The sequence below is a fragment of the Balaenoptera musculus genome, chromosome 8 (assembly GCF_009873245.2).
Source record: "Balaenoptera musculus isolate JJ_BM4_2016_0621 chromosome 8, mBalMus1.pri.v3, whole genome shotgun sequence".
NCBI classification, from domain to species: domain Eukaryota; kingdom Metazoa; phylum Chordata; class Mammalia; order Artiodactyla; family Balaenopteridae; genus Balaenoptera; species Balaenoptera musculus.
This window is the reverse complement of record NC_045792.1, coordinates 12,475,119-12,500,786: the sequence shown is the minus strand read 5'-3', so window position 1 is coordinate 12,500,786 and position 25,668 is coordinate 12,475,119. Positions and strand designations below refer to the sequence as shown.

Genomic DNA, 25,668 nt, shown 5'->3' with positions numbered 1-25,668 from the left:
CAACAACAAAAAAACAAACAACCCAATCGAAAAATGAGCAGGAGGCCTAAATAGACATTTCTCCAAAGAAGAAATACAGATGGCCAATAGGCACATGAAAAGATGCTAAACATCGCTAATTATTAGAGAAATGCAAATCAGAACTACAATGAGGTACCACCTCACCCTTGTGAGAATGGCCATCATTAAAAAGTCTACAAATAACAAATGCTGGAAAGGGTGTGGAGAAAAGGGAACCCTCCTACACTTTTGGTGGGAATGTAAGTTGGTGCAGCCACTGTGGAAAACAGTATGGAGGTTCCTCAGAAAACTAAAAATAGAATTATCATATGTTCCAGCAATCCCACTCCTGGGCATATATCCAGACAAACCTATAATTCGAAAAGATACATGCACCCCTATGTTCATAGCAGCACTATTTGCAATAGCCAAGACATGGAAACAACCTTCATTGACAGATGAATGGATAAAGAAGATGTGGTACATATATACAATGGAATAGTACTCAGCCATAAAAAAGAACGAAGTAATGCCACATTTGCAGCAACATGGATGCAGCTAGAGATTATCATACTAAGTGAAGTAAGTCAGAAAGAGAAAGACAAATACCATATGATATCATTTATATGTGGAACCTAAAATATGACACAAACGAACCTATCTATGAAACAGAAACAGAATCACGGACATAAACAATAGACTGGTGATTGCCAAGGGGGCGGGGGGTGGGAGAGGGATGGATTGGGAGTTTGGGGCTAGCAGATGCAAACTGGTATATATAGAATGGATAAACATTAATGTCCTACTGTGTAGCACAGGGAACTATATTTAATATCCTGTGCTAAACCATAATGGAAAAGAATATGAAAAAGAATGTGTATATATGTATAACTGAGTCACTTTGCTGTACAGCAGTAATTAACACAACGTTGTAAATCAACAATACTTCAATTAAAAAAAATACCAAAAAACAAAACAAACAAATAAAAAAAAAGAAATGAAAGAGGAGAAATAACATCTGATACCACAGAGATACAGAAAATCATAAGAGAATACTATGAACAGGTATATGCCAACAAATCAGACAACCTAGAAGAAATGGACAAATTTCTAGAAACATACAGCCTGCCAAGACTGAGTCAAGAAGAAACAGACAACTTGAACAGACCAATCACTAGAAGTGAAGTTGAGTCTATAATTAAAAAAAAAAAAAAAAAACTCCCAGCAAACAAAAGTCCTGGACCAGATGGCTTCACAGGGGAATCCTACCAAACATATAAAGAACTTATACCTATCCTTCTTAAGCTATTCCAAAAAATTGAGGAGGAGGGAACACCCCAAAATTCATTTTATGAGGCCACCTGATACCAAAACCAGACAAAGACATTATAAAAAATTACAGGCCAATATCTTTGATAAATATAGATGCAAAATCCTCAACAAAATATAAGCAAACGAAATCCTACAATACATAAAAAGGATCATATACCATGATCAAGTTGGATTTATTCCAGGGTCACAAAGATAGTTCAACATACACAAATCAATGTGATACACCACATTAACAAAAGGAAAGACAAAAATCACATGATCATCTCAACAGATGCAGAAGAAGCATTTGATAAAATTCAGCATCTATTCATGATGAAAACTCCCATCAAAGTGGGTATAGAGGGAACATATCTCAACATAGTAAAGATAAAACAAACACACAGCCAACGTAATACTCAACAGTGAAAAGCTGAAAGCCTTCCTGCTAAATTCAGAAACAAGGCAAGGATGCTCACTCTCACTGCTTCCGTTTAACATGGTATTGGAAGTCCCAGCCACAGTAATCAGACAAGAAAAATAAATAAAAGTTATACAGATTAGTAGGGAAGAGGTAAAACTGTCACTCTTTGCAAATGACATGAAACTCTATATAGAGAATACTAAATTATCTGCTGAGAAACTACTAGAACTAATAAATGAATTCAGGAATGTTGCAGGATACAAGATTAATATACAGAAATCTGTTGCGTATCTATACACTAATAATGAAATATCAGAAAGAGAAAGTAAAAAAGACAATTCCATTTAAAATCACATCAAAAAAATAAAATACTAGGAATAAACTTAAGCAAGGAAGTGAAAGAACTTTACTTTGCAAACTGTAAAACTCTGATGAAGGAAATTGAAGATGATTCAAAGAAATGGAAAGATATCCCAGGCTCTTGGATTGGAAGAATTAATATTAAAATGGCCATACTATCCAAAGCAATCTACAGATTTAAATGCAGTCCGTATCAAAGTACCCAGGACATTTTCTGCAGAACTAGAACAAATAATCCTAAAATTTATATGGAACTACCAGAGACCTCAAATTGCCAAAGCAATCCTGAGACAAAAGAACAAACTGGAGGTATAACCCTCCCAAACTTCAGACTATACTACAAAGCTACAGTAATCAAGACAGCATGGTATTGGCACAGAAACAGACACATAGATCAATGGAACAGAATAGAGAGCCCAGAAATAAATCCATGCATCTACAGTCAGTTAATCTACAACAAAAGAGGCAAGGTATGCAATGGAGAAAAGACAGTCTCTTCAACAAGTTGTGCTGGGAAAGCTGGACAGCCATGTGTAAAACAATGAAATTGTAACATTCCCTCACACTATATACAAAAATAAACTCAAAATGGTTTAAAGACCTAAATGTAAGATCTGAAACCATAAAACTCCTAGAAGAGAACATAGGCAGAACACTCTTTGATATAAATTGTAGCAAAGTTTTCTTGGATCAGTCTCCTGAGGCAAAAGAAATAAGAGCAGAAATAAACAAGTGGGACCTAATTAAACTTAAAAGCTTTTGCACAGCAAAAAATGAAAAGAGTACCTATGGTATGGGGAAAAATATTTGCAAATGATGCGACCAGCAAGGGGTTAATATCCAAAGTATACAAACAGCTCATACAATTCAATATTGAAAAAAAACAAAACAAAACCCAAGCCAATCAAAAAGTGCACAGAGGAATTGAATAGACATTTTTCAAAGAAGATATGCGGCTGGGTAGCAGGCATGTGAAAAGGTGCTCATCATTGCTAATTATTAAGAAATGCAAATCAAAACGACAATGAGGTATCACCTCACACCTGTCAGAATGGCTACCGTTAAAAAGTCTACAAATAACAAATGTTAGAGAGGATGTGGAGCAAAGGGAACCCTTGTACACCATTGGAGGGAATGTAAGTTGGTGCAGCCACTGTGGAAAACAGTTTGGAGGTTCCTTAAAAAACTAAAAATAGAACTGCCATATGAGTCAGCAGTTCCACTCCTGGGTATGTATCTGGAAGAACGAAAACACTAATTTGAAAAGACATGTGCACCACAATGTTCATAGCAACACTATTTACAATAGCCAAGATTTGGAAGCAACTCAAGTGCTTGTCAGCAGATTATTGGATTAAGTAGATGTATATAGCACAGGAACTACATTCAATATCTTGTAATAACCTATAATGGAAAATCTGAAAAAATATATATGTATATAACTAAATTGCTTAGCTGTACACCTGAAGTTAACACAATATTGTAAGTCAACTATAGTTCAGTTTAAAAAAAGGATGTCTTGTGTATACACACACATAGACACATACACACACACCAAGAAATATCACTCAGCCATAAAAGAAAAAGAAATAATGCCATTTGCGGCAATGTGGATGGACCTAGAGAGCATTATGCTTAGACAAATACTATATGATATTACTTATATGTGGAATCTAAAAAATAATACAAATGAATATATCAATATATGCAAAACAGAAACAGACTCACAGATATAGAAAACAAACTTTTGGTTACCAAAGGAAAGAGGGAAGGGAGGAGGGACAAATTTGAGGTATGGAATTAATAGATACAAACTACTATATATAAAATAGATAAGCAACAAGGATATACTGTATAGCACAGGGAACTATATCCAGTATCTTGTAATAATGGATTATAATCTGCAAAAACACTGAATCACTATGCTATATACGTGAAACTAACAGAATATTGTAAATTAATGGTACTTCAGTAAAAAAGCATTTAAAAAGAAAAAAAGCCACATTATTATAATAGGAAAACATGTCCTTTGTTTCTAAAGAGAAAAAAAATAGGAAAGGATAATATTTACATAAATTTGATAGATCATCTATCTTTACTTCACTGATAATGTGAAGCATGACATTTATTATCAGCTTCCAGGTGAAATATCATATTCCTTAAAAGACAGGAAGTAAAGAACTAGAGGAGTTATTTTAGGATAGATGGAGTATCAAATTACTTTGGTTAGAATTTAGCCAGGGCAGAAGGTTAGTGTCTGTGTAGCATTATTTCTCTACTTGGCATAGTTTTCATGGATATGATTTTACTTTTTCTTGAAAAGTGACTGAGTATGATTTATTTATAAAATAAGTTCAGATTTACTTAGTAAATATTCATTGAGCACCTGTTATATGCCAGGTACTATGTTAAGGGATAGATATCAAGATAATAGGAGACTGTACCTGCTTTCTAGAAGTTTACAGTCTGGTACAGAATAAGTGCTTTTTTGTAAGTATGATAATAGAGATATGCACTTGATTACCAATATTCCATAGGCACTTAAAAACTAGATAGTTGTGGGGCTTCCCTGGTGGCACAGTGGTTAAGAATCAGCCTGCCAATTCAGGGGACACGGGTTCGAGCCCTGGGCCGGGAAGATCCCACATGCCGAGGAGCAACTACGCCCGTGCGCCACAACTACCGAGCCTGCGCTCTAGAGCCCACAAGCCACAACTATTGAAGCCCGCGTGCCACAACTACTGAAGCCCAGGTGCCTAGAGCCCGTGCTCCACAGCAAGGGAAGCCATCGCAATGAGAAGCCTGAGCACCGCAACGAAGAGTAGCCCCCGCTCGCCACAACTGGAGAAAGCCCACGTGCAGCAACAAAGACCCAATGCAGCCAAAAATAAATAAATAAATTTATTTAAAAAAAAAAACTAGATAATTGTGGAAAAAAATGTTCATATGGCTCTAAGAACAATGAGAGTGAAGAAATATTCCTGTGACTACATTTCAAATTTAGGCTTTATCGTTACCTTACTTGTTGAACACTCTTTCTGCCTGCCTTCATACAAAGTGCTTGGTTACAGCTCATATTAAACAGTTCATATTAAAGTGATTTTGTGACCTTATAAAAACTTATATTCAGAGATAAACACACTTGTATGGTGATTATAATTAATACTCTTTATACCAGAGAATAAGGGAATTAGCAAAATAAGCCAACAAACAACAAACAAACCATGGGCTATATGTGTTTGTAAGAACCAGAAAAAGTTAAAATGATGGAAAGTTTTTTTTTTTTTTAATTAGTGAAATTCAAAAATGGTTATTTTGGAATTAGGAGTCCACCTTTTCTCTCTCCCTTCTTTAATAACATATAGGGCCTGTTATATCATATTTTAGTTAGATGTTGCCATTGTTTCCCTATTTGTTTCTCTATTATCCTTCCCTTTCAAGATTTTAAGTTCTTTGAGAGCAAAGACTCCTAGTTGTTTTGTATTCCTCATAACACCTACAGGTTACAGTGTTAAATAACTAGCAGACAGATGCTCAATACAAATTTGCTAAAACAAAGTGGATTTTTTTTTTTTTGTCAAAAAGGACATTTCAAAAATATGATAGTCAGTATTGGTGATGTCAGTGTTAAAGGTGGAGTTTATCCTGTGTGGTGGGTTAAAATAGCTTCTGGTCTACAATAAGTAGAACATTTCAGTAATTTGAATTCTACAGATTCTGAATTGGCTATGTATGTATGTTTTCTTTTTGTATTGGTAGTCTAGTAATTCTTAGATATTCAAGTATATCAGAGTCTCAGATTAGTAGATGGACTTAGAATAATAATATTGATAAATGGACAGTATAGTGGGGTTGAGGAGAGGAAAAAGATGAATATGATATCAGCGCACATAGCTCTTTCCCTTTTTCCTCTTTCTTCTTTGTTCCTCATCTCCTTTTAATGTAGAACTAAAGGGGAAAGTTATCATGCTGAACAATTTTGAATTGGAGAATACAGGTTTGCAGTATTCTGAGGCAACCCTAATAAATTTTTTCAGTACTTAGCAGTCTGTTAGGACCCTAAGCATATTTGCTAAAGTTAACTGTGTGTAGTGGTATTTTTTTTCTCTCTGATCACCTCCCTTTCTGAGCTTCCGTTCATCTCTAGACTCCTATACTTTTGTGATTTTCATTAATTCATTAGCAATTTTAAAAAATTTCCTTTTGTGCCAGAACATATACCAGGTCCTGAGATAAGTTTGTAAACAAGATAGAGCCCCTGAACTCTTTCAGGGGAGTATTTAATCTAATGAGAGGATAAAAACAAATACAAATCAGTTGTGAGTGATAAAGATACTCTGAGAGTAAATAGAGGGTGCAGTGGGAGTCTAGAAGGGGGCACCTAACCCAGTCTTGATATTTAGGGAAAGTTTTATAAGAGGAGGTGATTTGTTTCTTGAGGGCGTCATGCTGTCTCTCATCTTCTAAAGTTATCTATCACAAGAAGCTCTGTAAAATTTCCTTACTTCCTTCCCCATCTCAAAGTAATTTGCTGGTCTATTAAACCAAAACAAAATTCACACAAAGACATCATAAATGAGAATTGATCCTTCTAAGGAGCATTTACATTAATGATAGGAGTTCATTAACACAAATGTATTTTTAATTGATTTTTAATTGATGGCATGGGTAAATGAGTAATATATTTCTGAGCAGGAAAATCCAAGTGCAACCCGCCCCTAGTCATAATAAAATAATACCTAACATTTATGAGCCCTTAGTATTTGTCAGGCATTAAGCTAAATACTTTAGGTACATTATATTCAAGTGAAGTACACAAACATAGCAAACTCTTAACCCCCACTACTCCTCTCCCTCATTGTGTACAAGTACCCGATTCTCTACAGGGACCTGGAAGAAAGTCTGCTTAAGAAGCTGAGTGGCTTAGCACAGGAAACATCAATATTAGAATCTTTCAATTCACTCATTTTCAGCCCTTTGGAAATGAGATGAGATAACTGGGAGGGATGATTATAGCATGAAAAATATATATATTCAGTGCTGCAGTTGTCTTGACTTTTAAAAATTCAAAGTATGTAATTTATTTTGAAATTTCAAATGACTGTAAAGAAGGTCATCAGATGTTTACGTTTCCAAAAGTGGGTGTGCATTTTAAAAGATTCCTGTAAAACAGTATTCTCTGATACTTACATTTATTGTGTTATGTACTAGAAATTTATAAAGAATGCCGTTTTCCTTGATTTTATGTATTTATACCCATTCTATTTAGAGTTTTTCCTAATTAGTTGAAGGAAGCAACATTAAACAAAAGAAAAATGGTTAAATTCTGATGGGTTATCTTTCCTCTGCCCCCATTGCAGCTTCCTATTTTGTAGGAGTGGTGACACTGTGAATTCAAATACTGTTTAGTATTTAGTAGTCTCTAGAATTGAGGTCTCACTCATTTTTTAAATATTGAAAATTAACTTTTTTGAGATCTAATTTACATAAGATAAGATGCAGTCATTTTAAGTGTACAAGTTCACTAAGTCTTGACAGATGAATACTCATGTAACCATTACCTTAATTAATGTATAGAACATTTCCATCAACCCAAAAAGTTCCTTCATGTCTCTTTGCAGTCATTCTTACCTCTCCACCCCATCCTGCCCCTAGGCAACCACTAATCTGCTTTTTCTTACCAGTTTACTTTTTGCCTGTTCTACATTGGAATCATGTAGTATGTACTCTCTTCTGTATCTGCCTTCTTTTGCTTAACATGATGTTTTTGTGATTCATCCATGTTTGTTGCCTGTGTGAGTAGTTCCCTTTTTTTCTTGCTTAGTAGTATTTTATTGTAATGGCTATACCACAGTTTGTTTATCCATTTATCTGTTGATGGACAATTGAGTTGTTTCTAGTTTTTGGCTCTTATGAGCAAAACTGCTGTGAACATTTGTTTACCAGTCTTTATGTGGACATGAGTTTTCATTTATCTTAGGAGTGAAGTTGCTGGGTCATATGTAAATATATGCTTGCCTTTATAAGGAATTTCCACCATTTTACATTCCCACCAGCAATGTATGAGAGTTCTAGTTGTTCCACATCCTTGTTAACACTTGGTATTATCAGTCTTTTAATTTTTAGCCATTCCAGTTAGTGTATAGTGGTATCTCATTATGGTTTTAATTTGCATTTTCCTGAAGACTGCAGATGTTGAGCACCTTTGCATGTGCTTATTGGCCATTGGTGTATCTTTCTTTGTCTGTTCAAATCTTTTGTCCCTTTAAAATGTGTCTTCCATTATTGGATTGTAGAGTTGTTTTTTTAAATATATGTCTGGATACAAGTGCTTTATCAGATAATTTGTAATGCGAATATTTTCTCCCAGTCTGTGCTTGCCTTTTCATTTTCTTACCAGTGTCTTTAGGAAAGCAGCTATTTAAAATTTTGAGTCCCATTTGCCAGTTATTTCTTTTATGGATGCATTTTGCATCCTAAAAGATCTCTGCCTATCCTAAGGTCTTGAAGCTTTTCTCCTATGTTTTCTTATGAAAAGTTTTGGCTTTTATGTTCAGGTCCATAATTTGCTGTAAGTTAATTTTCGTGTAGGGTTATAAATTAAGGTTCAAGTTCGTGTTTTCTATTCTGGGATCCAGTTATTCTAGTTTTTCATCTGCAGTAGACTCATACTTGTGTCATTTCATTAACAGCAAGAAATATGCATATATATTCATTAACGTGCAATCTTTAGCATTTCCTTTGTTTTGTACATCAGACTTATTTAAAAGATCATGGCTCTTTGTATAAAAATCTTAATTTTGAAGTAGTTTTTGTTTTCTAATCATCATTATACTTGTGTTAGTTTACATGTTTTACATACTGATTTTTGGTGAAACACTTAGATTCTGAAAAGCTGGAAGTATATATTAAATCTTTGGCTAACAAAGAATTCAGGATCTTCTGATCTTGATCTACGATAAAACAGCCCTGGGCACTAATCAGGGTTCTGTTTTGGGACGTCCCTATTCCTTTGGTTGTGGTCTTCTTTTTCTCACCTTGCCTTGACAATTTTTGTTTGCTATTTAAGTAGAAGGAAAACAAATTCTCTGTAGGAATCAGGTAAGTATATGAAAGAAATCAAAGAGTTGGTTGAACTCACAGGTTCTTTCTGTATCTTTCCTACTTTTTTTCTCTTTTCTTTTTATTTTTTCTACGAGCCAAAGTCTTTCTTCCCTTGGACTTTTCCTTTTCTTTCCTTTGGACTTTTCCTTTTCTTTCTCCCTTTCAGAAGAGCTGCAGGTGCTCTGTAAGCACTTTCTTCTTTTTTATAGTCTGTTTTTTTGAGTATATTTTCTTGAGAGTAAGATTGGACTTCTCTAGAGTTTACCATGGGATGCTTCTAGCCTAATGTCCCAAAATATTTGATTATCTTGGGTTTAAACACCAGTTAGAGCACCAAAAACACAGGGAGGTGGGGGAGGATTTTATATTACAAATAAATTGCATAGATGTGACTGGGCATTCTGTCTGTCTCCTCTCTAATACTTCATATTTTCCAGTTTGCCTTAGCTGTTTTTAATCTTGGAGCAATTCTGCTGTACCTCCCCTGTGAGAAACCAGTATATATGATTCTTTGTGATATTCTTGTGTTTGTTTTGCTTATGGGGTTAGTGCTCTTATTTTTTATATGGGTTTCATGTGCTACCTTGTGTTTCTCCAGATAGACTACAGTTCATTACTAATATGTAATTATTGTCTTTTTCTCTGTTTTCTCTTTCCTTCTCTCTTTACCCTTTGGTTCTTGTACAGGTCTTGTTCAGCGTTGTGTGATCATCCAGAAGGATGACAATGGATTTGGGCTGACGGTCAGTGGAGACAATCCAGTGTTCGTACAGTCTGTCAAAGAAGGCAAGGCATTTTTAAAAACAGTCTTGTCACTTGGGAGCAAACAGAGTAAGAATAGAATAGTTTAAAAATGTCTATTGCTTAGAATAAAATAATCACATACATTACAAGTCATATGGCCTTATTGTGCTAGAGTTGTCTCTAGTGTTATGGTTATAGGCATGAATTTACCCCAGTTGGTTTTCTTTTGTACATTATGGAAAGAAAACAGTTCTTATATTGTTTTAGAAATCATATGACTCCTTAGTCATGATACTTTACTCATCATCACTTATAGAAGTTTGTGGAATTTTATTTCTTAATGGCACCAGAGATATTTGGGTAGAGACAGATTAAAGAAGTGCTTGTAGACTCAAAAATATCCATCCTTTTCTCCCAAATGACAATAATATCTTGAACTACTATTACCATGTATTGAATACTTCCTTTATCTTGGTTGCTGTAATTTGAGGTAGGTATTTTTTATCTCCATATTGCAGGTGATATCGAGGCTTAGAGTAAAAAAAAACATAAAATCTGTCCATGGTCATCCAACTAGTGAGTGGCAGAGGCAGGATTTGGACCTAAGTCTGTCTGACTTTACAATTCGTGTTTTTAACCATTTTGTTACACTGCCTCTCTTTCAAGAAGATTATCAGTGAAGGTAAATGAATTACATTTTAAGAATTAATTTCTCTTACAGATGGAGCAGCCATGCGGGCTGGTGTACAGACAGGTGATAGAATCATCAAGGTAAGGAAAAGACTATTATGGAATTTATGATAGAATTAAAAAACAGCATATATTAGCCATATTGTGATTTTTTTAACTTGGATTTTTATTAAAAGCTACAGATTATATATGATGGATTTATTGACTATAAAAACTTATATCATTCATTTAAAAATTAATGTTACCCTTTACTGAACAGCATAATAAAAGGCTTGAATAAATGGAGTCATAACTCGCTGTTGTAAAGATCATATTTCTCCAAATTAATCTCTTAGCAAGAAATTCTCTTCAAGATATATTAATAAATTTGGGGAGGTGTGCCATTCCTTATCAAGCTTCCAAATAATTATTTGTTCTAAGTGAACTTTGCAAAGGTATTATGTGTATGGGTAAGTGTGAGGTGAGATGGTGCAGATTAATTTGAAGCAAGTGACTCTAGTATACCTATGGACCTATCTGTGGGACACAGTAGAGAGTCCAGAAACAGCCCTTAAGTTCTGATCAGTAGGGAAAGAATGGATTAGTCACTAATTACTCTTAAGACAACTGACTAATGTGATTACTTAAAATCAAATTACTATACAGGAAAAGACACCATGAACATATTTACAAAGAACTATCTGGAAATAAATATTTGAAATATATTACAGAATATAATAGCCTTAATTGTAAAGAGTACTTTCAAATTACTAACAAAAGAATAAATAGTCTGACAGAAAAAAGGGCAAAGAATTTTATCAGGCAATTCTCCAAAGTAATTGAAATAATATATCAATGAGGATATGTCCAACCTCACTGATAAGAAAGAAGTAGAAATTAAATGATAGGTGAAAATATATTTGGTTGTCAGAAATTTTAGATTAATAATACACATTTGGCATAGTTTGGGTATGGTAAAATGGCTACTCATAAACTTGTGAATATAAATTAGGTAAAATCTGTTTGGATGGAAATTTGTGAATATGTATCAAAAGTTACATATTTTAAAAAGGTATATAACCTTTGACCACAATTTTGCTTTTAGGAGCTTATCTAAGGTTTAAATGTGAAGTGATATGTGTACAGGAAAATTCATTTAAGCTTTATTGTATCGAAAACTTGTAAACAATCTAAATATGCATATACTGAGGGCTAAAGAAATAAATTGCATTTCACCTCCAGCTTTTAAAAAGAATAGATTAGGTCTATTTGTACCTATATTGAAAGACATCCATAATATAATAAAACAGTGCTTTTTTATTTGCAGAAAAAGGCAGTTACAAGGTATATGTATGTGTGTCTGTGTATCTGGTGTGTGTATGCTAGAATAGTGTCTCAAAGATTAAACATCATGCTTAACAGTGATCATCTCTGGTGGGCATGACAAGTGTACTTTTACTTCTATTTTATACCCTGATATATTTGAACTTGTAAAAATTAGTGTTACTTGCATCAGAGAAAAAATAATGTTAGATTCATGTTTGATATTTTTACCTTAATTTGTTTGGTTTAGTGGAAATTTTGGATAACACTTCCTACATTTAGCCTGTCTGAAAATTAGTTTTCTTTGTAAAGGTTAGGTGATGATTGGAAAACTAATAGTAAATTGAATATTATTGTAGAAATATTGCTTATTCATCTTTTAAAAAATTTATTATGCCTTTGGAAAATCAGTGAATTTGTAATTAAAAGCAAAGGGAGTTTTTAATTTGCAAGGGTTCTTCACTGTGAAGGATTTGCAAATCTGTTGCATAGTATGTTTTGTCATTTTTCATGGTGAATAAGTTATAATAGTTATAATATCCTTTTAATTTTTTTAAACATCTTTATTGGAGTATAATTGCTTTACAATGGTGTGTTAGTTTCTGCTGTATAGCAAAGTGAATCAGCTGTATGTATACATATATCCCCATATCCCCCCCCTCTTGCGTCTCTTTAAATCAAGGCCTTTTTTTGTGCTCAAGTTCATTTTGTTGCTGAGTATACCTTATAGAATAGTGGTAAAAGTGACTATTGAACCAAATATATATGCATTTTAATATAGTCCTGTTTACTATGTTATAATTGGTTGTATTACATATGATAATTCCTGAAGTCAGTTTATCCATTGTCTCAACTAGAACTATCTGACAGACACTATTTTCATTTTCTTACAGGTGAATGGAACTCTGGTGACTCATTCAAACCATTTGGAAGTGGTGAAGCTAATCAAATGTAGGTGAACGTTATCCTCAGTTTTGTTTTCTGAAACCCTTACAGCAAAGATAAGCAAACATTTTCTGCAATAGGCCAGATAGTAAATTTTTTAGGCTTTGTGGGTCAGATAATCTACTACTCGACTCTCATTGTAATGTGAAAGCAGCCATAGACGATGCATAAATTAATGGGTATGGCTGTGTTTCAGTAAAACTAAATATTTGCCCAGACGATCTGTGGGTTGAATTTAGTCCCTTGGCTGGAGTTTACTGACCCCTGTATTAAAGGAAAGTCTGAGGTGAAAATTCTTAATTTACTAATAACTATCTTCAGTCCACTTCTTTTATGTGGTTGATTATAATGTCCTTGTTATTCTTGGTAATAATGAAAGCATATTTGAAAGAAATGCATGAGTTGACCTGAAAGAGAAGAGGTTGAGAAATCAGACACAGTGGCCTGGATGAACTGAAATGGACCTTTCAAAATCATGTAGCATAATCATGTTCCCTCAGATAAGTAAATGATTAAATAATCCAGGGGAGTGGTCTTCTCTTGGAAGTCTCCAGGGTTAAGAATTTGTAGTCTTCTGCATCAGACTATTCCACAGTGTAATAGACTACAATTAAGAGATACTTGTTTATGGCCAAGCAGAAACACTACTTTTTTATTTAATATTACTTCTTTTCATTAAGTGGACATCTTTAGAATAAATTTAATAAACAAATCCTTCCTGGCCTTATTATTGCTTAGATAAAGCAACCCGTGAATGCCTTTATCTCTTCCTCAGAGTACCAGTGCTCTAAAATGATCACTTTGATCTTAGTTCTTAACTTTAGTACATTTTAAAAAGCAATGGGATGATCAGAATTAGATCCTCATACTAGAATAAATTTGATTACTTATTTAATGAGATTAAATGATTAAATGTGATTTATGAATTTTTATGTGCTACATAAATATGATGGTTTATGGTAATAAATATATGCCTGGTAACTAACTGTTGCAGAGTATAAAAAGATTATTTCTTTAGCCTTTTAGGTTATATATTTTACTTGTTCCAGTATCAATTTTACTTAAAAAATTAAATCCTGAGACTGTAGCAATACATTACTTATCCAATAACAAGAGCCTAGCTAAAAACTCAAAATAAGCATAAAACACTCTGAGTATCGAAAACAGATATAAATTAGAAATGCCTAAACCCTGTGTGCTATACTTGTAGTAGAGCTCCCTCATGTCCTACTCTTCGATGCATATTCTAGACATAATAAAAGTGATTCCAAATCAAACCAGTTTAAAAACATCTAAAGAAGGGAAGGGAAGAATGAGGAAGCTATGAGAACCAAGCACATGGATAAGTTAATAAGATAGATTAGATGACTTTGTGACAGAGAGAAATATGATTGAAAAACTTTAAAAAGTGTATGTGTATAAAATCTCCCCAATATCACAGCATTTGTGATCATTAAGTATAAAAAAAATTTTTAGAACCCCAAACACTGTGAAATAATTACCAGCGAGTTTCATGAGAGGATTAAATTGGGAGAAAAAGTATGAAATACAATTTAAAGTTCTACTGAAAAGTCTAAGAGAAAGATTTTGTCATTAAAGGTCAGTTATCTAGAAAAGTTTTTTATTTGGAAAGCATTATTTCTTCTTGATTCTAGATAACTCATGAATGTCTGTTTTAGAGTCTTTCTGGTTCTGGGTAATTTTGCTTTCCATAGTTTTTTCCCCGTAAAATGCCTAGTGAATTTGTCTTCTCCAAATTTTTAAAATTAAAACTCACTACTTATTTGTTGTGGTTTTTTTTCTGGTTTTTGTCGGATATTTTTTGTCACACTCATTTTTTAAAGTGAATTTAAAATTGCGTCATTACAGAAAGTTAGTTAAACCTTGTCTAATTAGTATCATCTTAATATGGTGATTTTTAAAATTTGCATTTGAGAAATTGATTGAACATAGCCATTAGTAGATAGTTGATAATAACTCATTCTTCTCTAAATTAAAAAAAATTACTGGGGTTATAAATCTTACTTGCTTTTAAGTAATATCTGACCTTATGAGTAAGTAATTTGCTATCTGAAAATGGCATTGTTCTTTTAGAATTTTAGGGGAGTCATAAAAGAGAAATGACAAATAGGATTATTTTTCTGTGGAGAAATGATTAGCAGATGATGAAGCTTTCTCATATAACTGGATCTTTTAGAACTATCAAAGATTAAGTAGTAAAAGTTTTTTGACAATGTTATTTTCCCTTCCCTCCCCTTTCTTCCATCTGCCCACCCCAAGCGGGTTCCTATGTAGCTCTCACTGTTCAGGGACGCCCACCTGGGTCGCCCCAGTTTCCACTTGCTGATTCTGAAGTAGAGCCATCAGTCGTTGGACATATGTCTCCCATCATGACATCCCCTCATTCACCTGGAGCATCTGGGAATATGGAGAGAATTACTAGTCCTGTGCTCATGGGGGTAAGAGTGGGAAACGTCTTTGTAAATGCTCAGTTGTATAATAATGCCTTTGCTTTATGTTGAGTTTCAAAGTGTTGAGTTGATAAACAAATTTAAGTTTAAGATTCTAGAAAATAACTTGCTGATAAAAATAATTACCTAATAATTTGGAATGATTACAGGGTATTGGGATAGCAGATTTAATTCAACAAATATTTAACACCTACCATATACAAAACAGGGTGCCACCCACAAAAATATAATTAAGATATCCTATGTTCAAGGTCCTTTGTTATCTTAGAATATATACTCCAAGAGGACAGGGTTTTTTTTGTTTATTTTATTTATTGTTGTGTCCTCAGAGCCTGAAATATTGCTTGGCATATAGTACTAAGTACTTAATAAACCTTTGTTGTTTGAGATTGAATCAAGAGTATACAAGTAATTTTACTACAAGGGCAGATGTAGACATTATGAGAAGGAAAATATTAAGTTCTATGAGATTTCAAAGGAGGGAGAAAGCACATCCAGTTGTGATAAGGAATGACTTTATGGAAAGCTATTATTTGAATTGAGCCTTGAAAAACAGGTAACATGAGGAAGAAGGCAACCCAGGTAAAGGAAGTAGGATTAACAGAGGTAAAGAGCCAAGAAAGCATCAAGTATTTTGGGGAAATAGCCAGGACTCTTGTTTGGCTGGTGCCCGTTAAAGATTTATGAAGTAGGAGATGAGCTAGAAAAAAGTAAGACTATTTATTTTGAAAAGTCACAACTACGAGGCTAATTTACATGTAACTGAATGGGCAGTAAGAATATATTACAAAGTTTTTGAGGAAGAGAGTGATGTGATTATAACAGGATTTTAGGAAGACTAATTTGATAAAATATTATAGGGTTGTAAAACAAGGAGAAATGACAGGAGATGAATTAGGGATCTGTCTTAATACTTCAGGTAGGAAATACTGGGAATTTGAACCATGCACGGGAGTTGATAGTAAAAATCCAAAGGAGGGAAAGTGTAAGATATTATTCTTTTTTTCTTTCTTTCTTTAAAATAATTAATTAATTAATTAATTAATTAATTAATTTTTGGCTGCATTGGGTCTTTGTTGCTGCGCTTGGGCTTTCTCTAGTTGCGGCGAGTGGGGACTACTCTTCGTTGCGGTGCGCAGGCTTCTCATTGTGGTGGCTTCTGTTGTTGCAGAGCACGGGCTCTAGGCACGCGGGCTCAGTAGTTGTGGCTCGCGGGCTGTAGAGCGCAGGCTCAGCAGTTGTGGCACACGGGCTTAGTTGCTCCGTGGCATATGGGATCTTTGTGGACCAGGGCTCGATCCCGTGTCCCCTGCATTGGCAGGCGGATTCTTAACCACTGCGCCACCAGGGAAGCCCAAGATATTAGTCTTATACTTAAGGCAACCTCATTTCTTCAACAAATATCAATATTTAATGGTTTTTGAACCTAGTTTAGCAAAAGTGAAATAGAAGAGTTGACATTTCCCTGTAACCTTTTATCTTTAAGTGTCATGTCTAAAAGTTTGTCTTCATAACCACCAGAAATAAAGAAAATCCTGATAGGTATTGAAAATTGGAGCTGAGACATAACATTGTATGACTCATTTTCGATACTTAGCTTCACTTTCCTTGTATTGGTTCTTGTTTTTTTGTTTGTTTTTTTATCTTTTTCTAGGAGGAAAACAATGTGGTTCATAACCAGAAAGTAGAAATTCTGAGAAAAATGTTACAGAAAGAACAGGAACGGCTACAGGTACTAAGTTAGAAATGGGGCTGTTTGTAGGCCAGTAAAAACGTGAGTGGGCATAGTTGAGTTGGTATTTATTATAATCATAATTAAGCACTATTGTAATCAACGCCATCAGCTATTTTATTGATTAAGAATAGACTTTTAAAAGATTTTCTTGACATAAGTAATTAATTCTTGAAATATTTTTATAACTTTTCAGTTATTGCAGGAAGATTACAGCCGAACACCTGCCCAAAGATTGCTAAAAGAGATCCAAGAGGCCAAGAAACACATTCCTCAACTGCAAGAGCAGTTATCCAAAGCCACAGGCTCTGCTCAGGTAGCATCACTATTAAAAGTGCTACCCAACCTTTTGCAGGAAAATTTTCTTCTGGGAATGTGTCAGAGAATGTTGCAGTTGCCTTTTTTAAAAGTTATTTTTTCTAGCATAGGCCAACAGGATGTCCTGTGTTGGATGTTACAGAAATAATGATTAACTAAAAGAAATGTGGGCTTCTGATTGTTTGCTTGCTCATGATATCATGCTTCCTTGTTCCACAGTAATTTTAGAAAGAATTGAGTGTTTTTGCTTTGATATCACAAATTACAAAAATATATTTAGATACATATATTTACATTTTTGAGATGTATTCTGCCATTGTAAAACAGAACGGCAGTTATGTTTTTAAGTAGGGACGTACGATTTTTCTTATTTAATCTGCACAACACCCTTTGAGATTAGACGTTAGTGTTGTTTCCCCCCATTTTACATAAACACTTAGAGAAACTCAGAGAAATTAAATAACTTGTCTGAGGTCATGTAGCTCAAGCGTGATGGAACTGGTATTTAAACCCAGTCTGATGAATTCAAAGCACATTCATATTCTTAATAACTATTTTTATTCTAATTTAAAAATAGATTTCAATAGATTTGCTATATAGATATGTTTTGAAGATAGTAGTCTCACTAGAAAAATAGCTTGGCATTTATATGTCAACCAGATTTATGTTCTATAATATTTAGATTGGGGATATGGAGAAATGAGTAAAAGCTGCTTATTTGTTATTCTTCATGAGTTAGGTCTGTAGGTTCACAGAACTAAAAGGATTCTTTGAAATCATCTATCCTAATCTGCTCATTTTAAAGTTAAAGAGAAATCATGCAGTGGTTGAGAAAACTAGGGCCTAAATTGGTTAAATGACTCAAACAAGGTCACACATTTGTAAGGCCTCCTGACTTCCTGGTTCAGTGTACTTTTCATTACACATTTTTGTTGTTGTTGTTACTTTTAGTCCCATTAGCTATATGAAGTTTTGAGTATTCTGCCTCAGTAATATCGACAGTTTATATTGTGGTTATTACTGAGCAAAGACAACAATCTTACTCTGTTTGAATGGTAAAACTGTTGTTCCTGATTTAAAAGCTTATAATAATTTACAGTATAGCATTGTGTCCCAGAATTGGCAATTTATTGAAATTCTAAAGTGTTGGAAGGTAGTTAACCACAAGTTATAGTATCATAATCTTTACTAAAGGGCAGGGAATATAAATTATATAAGTTAAACTGTTTTATCTTTTTGCTTTATTTGAAGTTTGAGATTTTATTCTCTTTACTGAAATACCACTTTCCCTGTCTTTAAGGTCATGCCATCTGAGAACCCCAGAATTAGTAGTCATTTACGCTTTTGACTTTTAGAGCTTTAAGCATTCTTGATTACATCAAACTGGGTGACTTTAAACAGTCTCCATTGAGGTTGCAGTGCAACTCTGTTTCTTTATGCAGTCCATAATGAAAGGGTTTTTTGTTGTTTGTTTGTTTTTAATGTGTGTGTGTGTGTGTGCTTGATCTGTTTTAGGATGGAGCTGCAGTTACATCCTCCAAGCCATTAGGCGATGGGCTAGCAGTCAGTGAAATAGAAGCAGATCCTGGTGATGGACTAGGCAGAACTGACTATGGCAGTGGAGATGCTTCTCGGCTCAGTAGCGACAGTGCAGATGTAAGTGTTCTACACCTTTATCTTCTTGTATTTTTCTCTACAGCCTCTTTCTCGATTTGATTGTAAGTTTTGTGAGCTACAGGTGTTTTCTTATTACTTACCTTTTATCGCCACCATCTTTAATATAGCAATTTGATGAACAGAAATTCTGGATACTGTTGTATATGAGCTTTTAATTCCAGACTTCACTTTTTCCCTTGGACACCATTGCCAAATGTTTCTTTTGAGGAGATGGAATTTCCCAGCAGGCGTCTTGTTTGTGGGTAGAGAAGTTAATAATGCCAGTGCTTTCTTACTGAACCGAGAGGCCAACTGTTGATATCTTTAAGAGCATGTTAATATTCCATTTGTGGTCAGAGTGACTCAGTCTTGAATCATGGGGCACTTTGCCATTACAAAGAGGAAAAGCCTTAGTCCTCTTAGATAGACTTTAGTTAATAGCCCATGTTTAGTAATGCTTTCCTGATTAACCCAGAAATTACCAGATGTACATGGATTTTTGTTAAGAAGATGATCAGAAAGTATTTTAAGCTGAATATGATGTAGCACCATAGTTATATGAATACTTAAAAGCTAAGTTCAGTGTTACTTACTCAGCAATACTTTGTAAGTAGTGTGCAATAATAGGAATAATGAATTAAAAATAGATCACCCTCTTTAAAAGTGATGAGGAAAGTAATCTACATCAGTTTTTTTTTTTTCCAATGTGGGTCATAAAATCAATTTAGTGGGTTGGGGCCAGCATTTTAAAAAAATAATAGGATAGGAAGTAAGAGTACTTTTCATGTAGAAGAGCTAAGTGTTACTTTTTTTGACTTTTGTTGTCCACACACATATATACACACTCGTGTGTATATGTACACATGTATCAGTGTGTGTGTGTATGCATGTGTGTGCATGCTGGTTAGCAGTGTGAAATTTCTCTTATTGGAGGTTGTAAAAAAAAAAAATGAAAGCCACTGATCTAAGCCATCATTTAGGGTATCTTTTGAGGCTTAACGCTCAGTGACTCAGTTCCTCATGCGAGGAAAATTTGAGGATTTTTTTTATTTTTTGAAAGATGTTGATAGGAATCTTATGATTGGATAGGCTGTCTTAATGAAAGATTTCAATTTTGACTCAAGAAAAAAATTATAGTAGCTTACATTTATTGGGCATATATACCATAAGCTATAATATGTGTTATACATTTTTTATCTTAGTTAATTCTCAGAACAGCCTTATGAAGTAGTAGTAGTATTGTTATCACAGCTTAACAAAAGAAATAACTGAGGCCAAAGTGAGTTAACTAACTTGCCAAACTTACCCAGCTAATAAGTGATCTGCCTCTATCTAGTTTAAAAATACCAGTACTCAGAGGCTCCAAGGTATGCAAATGCATAACATTTGGGGAGAGCAGTGAAAATTTTACAGGTATACTAGGATTATAGATGAAATGGCTGGAATTGATCTTAGAAACAAAGCCTTGAGTCCAAGTTATAACTTGTTCTAGCAGTACTGCTTTTGGGAATCCTCACATTTTTCCTTTTTGATTTAGTGCTGGTTCTCCTGTCTGTTTTCATGGCTTGTCTCTACCATTAGATGGAAAGTTTCTTGAGAGCCAAGCACCCATCATATTTGACTTTATGTCTACAAAGACTGGCAGATTGTAGGAATTCAGAACAAGTGATACAAATGAAAATTTTGAATTTTATCTTGTATTTAGAGAAAATGTTAACAATAAAATCTGTGGCTTAGAAATATAACTTTATGAAATACAGAGTGAATTGGCAAGTGTAGAAACAGGCATTCCAGTGAATTAAGACTGTTTGGCACATGATTGGTGTTTAATCGGTATTTGAACAACAGAATGAATGAGTAAAGAGTTTGGGCTTTATCATGCATGCAGAAGAGAGGCACAGTCAGAAACATGTCAGTGTGGAAAATGAATTGGAGTAAAGAGACAGGGAGATCAGCAAGAAAAGAAGACTGCTTGGCTTAAGAGGAACTTAACAAATGTGTGTTAAATGGCTGATAAATTGTCACCATTTATTGAATACCTACTTTGTGACAGCGGTTGTACCTAATGCTTTACAGATATTCTTTTTAACTCTCACTGTAATCTTAAAGAAGCAATATCACCATTTTATAGATGCGGAAATTGAGGCCAAATAAGTGGATGTTGTGGAAATCCAGATGAGAGATGATATGGTGCAGACTAGGATATTCGCTGAACACCTAACAAACTCGTGTAATTCCTACAGGTGTCTTTTTGAAGCTAGAGATGTGCTGCTTTTAGCTTATGGATTTCCATGTTTGTTTCAGTTGTACTGTATTAAGATTGTAGGAACCGATCAATGCTTCTAATTTTTTTTTCAATTTTCTGCTCCTTTTTTATAAAATAATCTCTTTATGGTGTTTGTGATATCATTATCATTGTAAAATTCCCTGCTTTTGATCACCTCAGAGAAGGCTTTAAAGAATACCCACATTTCTGGTTCTCACAAGAGAAGCAACTTGATCACAAATCATCATCTAAAACTTAGAACATCTGCATCTCTGATTTTCATTTTGCGCCCGACTTTTTAAAAATTATTTTCAAAAATTTCAAACCTATTCAAAAATAGACTAAGATAATGATCCCCCTCATGTCCTTAATCATCCAGCTCAGCAGTCATCAACAAGTGCTCAAACTTGTTTTTGTCTATATTCCTTCATTCCTCATACCCTCCGAATGCTGGATTATTTTAAAGTAAATCTAAGACATTATTTCATTAATATGCATCTTTAAGAGAAAAGAAGACAAAGAAATGATAGCCATAATACCATTATCAAATCTTAATATTTTCTTAATATGCAGTTTGGTTACCCCAGTAGTCTTATAATGATCTTTTTTCAGTGGGTTTATTTGAATCAGGATCCAGTCAACATCTTCAGCCTTTGGTTGATAAGTCTCTTAAGTTATAATAGTTCCCTCCTCTTATCTTTTTTTGCTATTTTGTTGTTGTTGTTAAACTGGGTCACATGTCCAGTAAAACGACCCACATTCTAATTGTATTTTCATGGTGTTGTTCAGCATGTTCCTTGAGTATATATTTGCTGAAAATTGGTAGTAAGATCTAGAGTCTTGAACAGATTAACATTTGAGAGTTGTTGTTTGGCAAGAACAATTCATGGGTGGTACTGGGTATATCCTATTATATTACATCAGGAGGAGAATGTCTGGTTGTGATTGTTAAGTTTGTATAAGGTGTTCAGATGATGTCAGCATGATTCCTTCATTATAAATTTCTACATTAAGCTTTTATCTAATGTTTTTACCTGCCATTGATAGCAAAATGCCTGCATCCATTATTTAATTAGAGGTTTCAAAATGATAATATAATATTGTCATTCATTCTGTATTATTAGATGGAATTATTTTATAAAGAAGAATTTTCCCTTACTAGTTTTAAGTTGCCCTAAAATATCTTATATATAAACATTTGATTTTTCCTTTATGTATGTGTTTTCAGAAGAGTTGGTGCCCTAACATACTCCAAAGGTCACTAATGTGGGATGTGTGCCCACATGTGTGCACATGTGTGTACCTGTGTAATATTTTGAATTTATAGATTTTTAAGATATTTGCTTATTGCATTTCAGTCCATTGCAGTCATTATTCTTTTTGATACTTATTAAATTGTCCCTTTTTTTGGGCCGGTGGTAGTCCCCTCAATTTGTCTTCTGTGTTCTTTTGACATGACTCCCCAGTAACATAGCTTTCTTTCATTTTGGTGTGACAAAATTATTCTCGCTTTATCTTTTATACCTCTTGACCCAGAGTCATCCATTTCCCCCAGGTGGGGCTTATATTTGAAACTACTGTTTTCTCTATCTTGTGGTATCTAGGCATATGTATAGGTAGCATATATCTTCCGTATAGGCATTCACACAAAAATCTCTTGTATCTCATTTTCAGCTGCTCTGAAGAATTGCTTCGGGTGTTCTTCATCCCCCCAAAATTGAAGTTCTGTGTATCATGTAGTTTGTATTTTACATTAGGTCATCCCAAACATACCATGTAAAGTTTATAAAAATCCGTAAATCAGTTTACATGAGGTAGTAACGGAAAAATAGAAGCTTATTTTCATTCATATAAATAGACCAAAATGCTTTTAACTTGGTTAGAAAGAATAGTTTGGGGCAGAGAGGTTTAGAGGAAATGGATAAAGATAGAGTTTGATTTTGACATAAATAATTTTTTTTGGCTGCGTTGGGTCTTCGTTGCTGCACACGGGTTTTCTCTAGTTGTGGCAAGTGGGGGCTCCTCTTCGTTGTGGTGTGTGGGCTTCTCATTGCAGTGGCTTCTCTTGTTGCGGAGCACGGGCTCTAGGCATGCGGTCTTCAGTAGTTGTGGCTCACGGGCTCAGCAGTTGTGGCACACGGGCTTAGTTGCTCCGCGGCATGTGGGATCTTCCCAGACCAGGGCTCGAACCTGTGTCCCCTGCATTGGCAGGTGGATTCTTAACCACTGTGCCACCAGGGAAGCCCTGACAAAATGAATTTGTGGTATATAATACATCTGGTTAGAGTTATTTGATAGAAATTAACCATCAGGCCTAAAGATGAAATAAAACTATTCTGTATTGTTTTTTCAACATAAAACTAGAAAGCTAAGAGAATAAGTGACTTGCCGAAGTCAGGTAAAAAGTAGCAGAGCCAAGTTATTATATGAAAGATATTCAGTAGTTTCAAACACAAATATGAATTCAGAACATTATTCTTTCACACAGTTTTTCTTTATCTCCTTTGGTGAGCCTATCGAAATGAAATTAATGTCTTTTTTTTTTTCTCATTAGAGTCCCAAGAGTGGCCTGAAAGAGAGGATTTATCTAGAGGAAAACCCAGAGAAAAGTGAAGTAATTCAGGACACTGTGAGTATGAACTCCATGAAATGGTAGTGTTTTCTTTAGCTTTCCTTATACTTAAGTGACAGACATATCTGATATTTGTGTGTGTGTGTGTGTGTGTGTGTGTGTGTATATATATTTTGGAGCAAAAACTTAAACTTATTAAAGGAACTTAATAAAGATTTGATAAATGGAGAGCTACTCCATAGTAATATTAGGTGGTTAAATTTTTTTTACAGTAAAGTGCACATATCATAAAATATACTATTTTAACCTTTTTTAAGTTCATTGGCATTGTTACATTCACATCATTGTGCAGCCATCACCACATCTATCTCTAGAACTTTTTCATCTTTCCCAACTGAAACTTGGTGTCCACTAAACACTAACTCCCCATTATCCTCTCCGTTCAGCTCCTGGCAACCATCATTCTACTTTCTGTCTCTTTGAATTTGACTAGGAACCACATAAAAGTAGAATCATACAATATGTGTCCTTTTGTGACCAGCTTATTTCACTAAACATAATGTCTTCAGTGTTCATCAGTGATTTAGCATGTATCAGAATTTCCTTCCTTTTTAAGGCTGAATAATAATCCATTTTGTGTATATACCACATTTTGTTTATCCATTCATTCATCAGTGAACACTTGGGTTGTTTCCACCTTTTGGCTGTTGTGAATAATGTTACTCTGAACATGGATGTACAAATAAATATCTGTTCAAGTTCTTCCTTTCAGTTCTTTTGGGTGTATACTCAGAAATGGAATTGCTAGATCTTGCATATTCTTAATTGAATACTTTTAGCATTCTGATTTTATTTTTTAATTAGGACTTGTGTAAAGTTTTATAGTAAAAGATGTAACAGCATATTGTGATTCATCTATTATTAGCAACATAAGGACTGTTGAAAAATCAGAAGCATCACATCAAAATTAACAAAGACAAAGACAAAGAGTTGTCTCACTGACACTATACACAAATTTCTGTTGTTTCACCTGATTTTTAAAAAAAATTATTAAAGGCTTGTGGTTTAAAAAACAAGAGTAAGAAAGGCGGAATCAAGTTCAGGAAATGCAAATACATAGAGTTGCAACACACTTAAGGAAGAAAAACTACAGCTATGTATTATTCACTTAATTTATAACTTGTTGGTCCATGTATATAGTTTCAACTGTAACTACTGTGCAGATAACTCCCAAATCACTATAGCCTCACTCTCTTTGCTCAAATCCAGATCGTACAGCATTCAACTGCTGTCATATTTAAGCCAAACTCATTTTTTTCGTATTTGTTCCAAATTTTCTATTTCTCTTAATACTGTGTGGTCTCTGATTTCAGTGTTCGTAGTATTCAAATATCCCATATTTTTTGCACTATGCAGTAATGTTCCACCACTGCCTTTTTCATGTGAAATCCAAATTTGTAAGTGAATTGACACATGGATGAGCTATTGCACGGGAGTGAGATCTGCCGACCTACAATTTATTTTTACAGTCTTGTCATTGTTTCTATAGCAGTGTTTGTGTGATTACTTGAACATTTTATTGCATTATGGCAGTGCTTTTCAACTAGGAGTGATTTTGTCCCTTGGGGGACATTTGGCAATGTCTGGAAACATTTTTGATTGTCATGACTCGAGGCTGCTCCTGGCATCTAGTGGGTGGGGAGAAGCCAAGGATGCTGCTACACATTTTACAATGCATATGACAGCTTCCACAACAAAGAATTATCTGGCCCAAAA

General features: G+C 34.3%; 1 protein-coding gene across 2 annotated transcripts in view; it reads left to right on the top strand.

The window, feature by feature from the left end:
• ARHGEF12 (Rho guanine nucleotide exchange factor 12) overlaps positions 1-25,668 on the top strand; it is a 144,491-nt gene that overhangs the window by 74,895 nt on the left and 43,928 nt on the right. For both annotated transcript variants that reach the window (XM_036861860.1, XM_036861859.1), the window contains 8 exons: positions 9,884-9,982; positions 10,662-10,711; positions 12,826-12,883; positions 15,158-15,336; positions 17,003-17,080; positions 17,277-17,396; positions 18,914-19,054; positions 23,875-23,949. In XM_036861860.1, the coding sequence (XP_036717755.1) occupies positions 9,884-9,982; positions 10,662-10,711; positions 12,826-12,883; positions 15,158-15,336; positions 17,003-17,080; positions 17,277-17,396; positions 18,914-19,054; positions 23,875-23,949 (800 nt within the window). The remainder of the gene's footprint in view (positions 1-9,883; positions 9,983-10,661; positions 10,712-12,825; positions 12,884-15,157; positions 15,337-17,002; positions 17,081-17,276; positions 17,397-18,913; positions 19,055-23,874; positions 23,950-25,668) is intronic.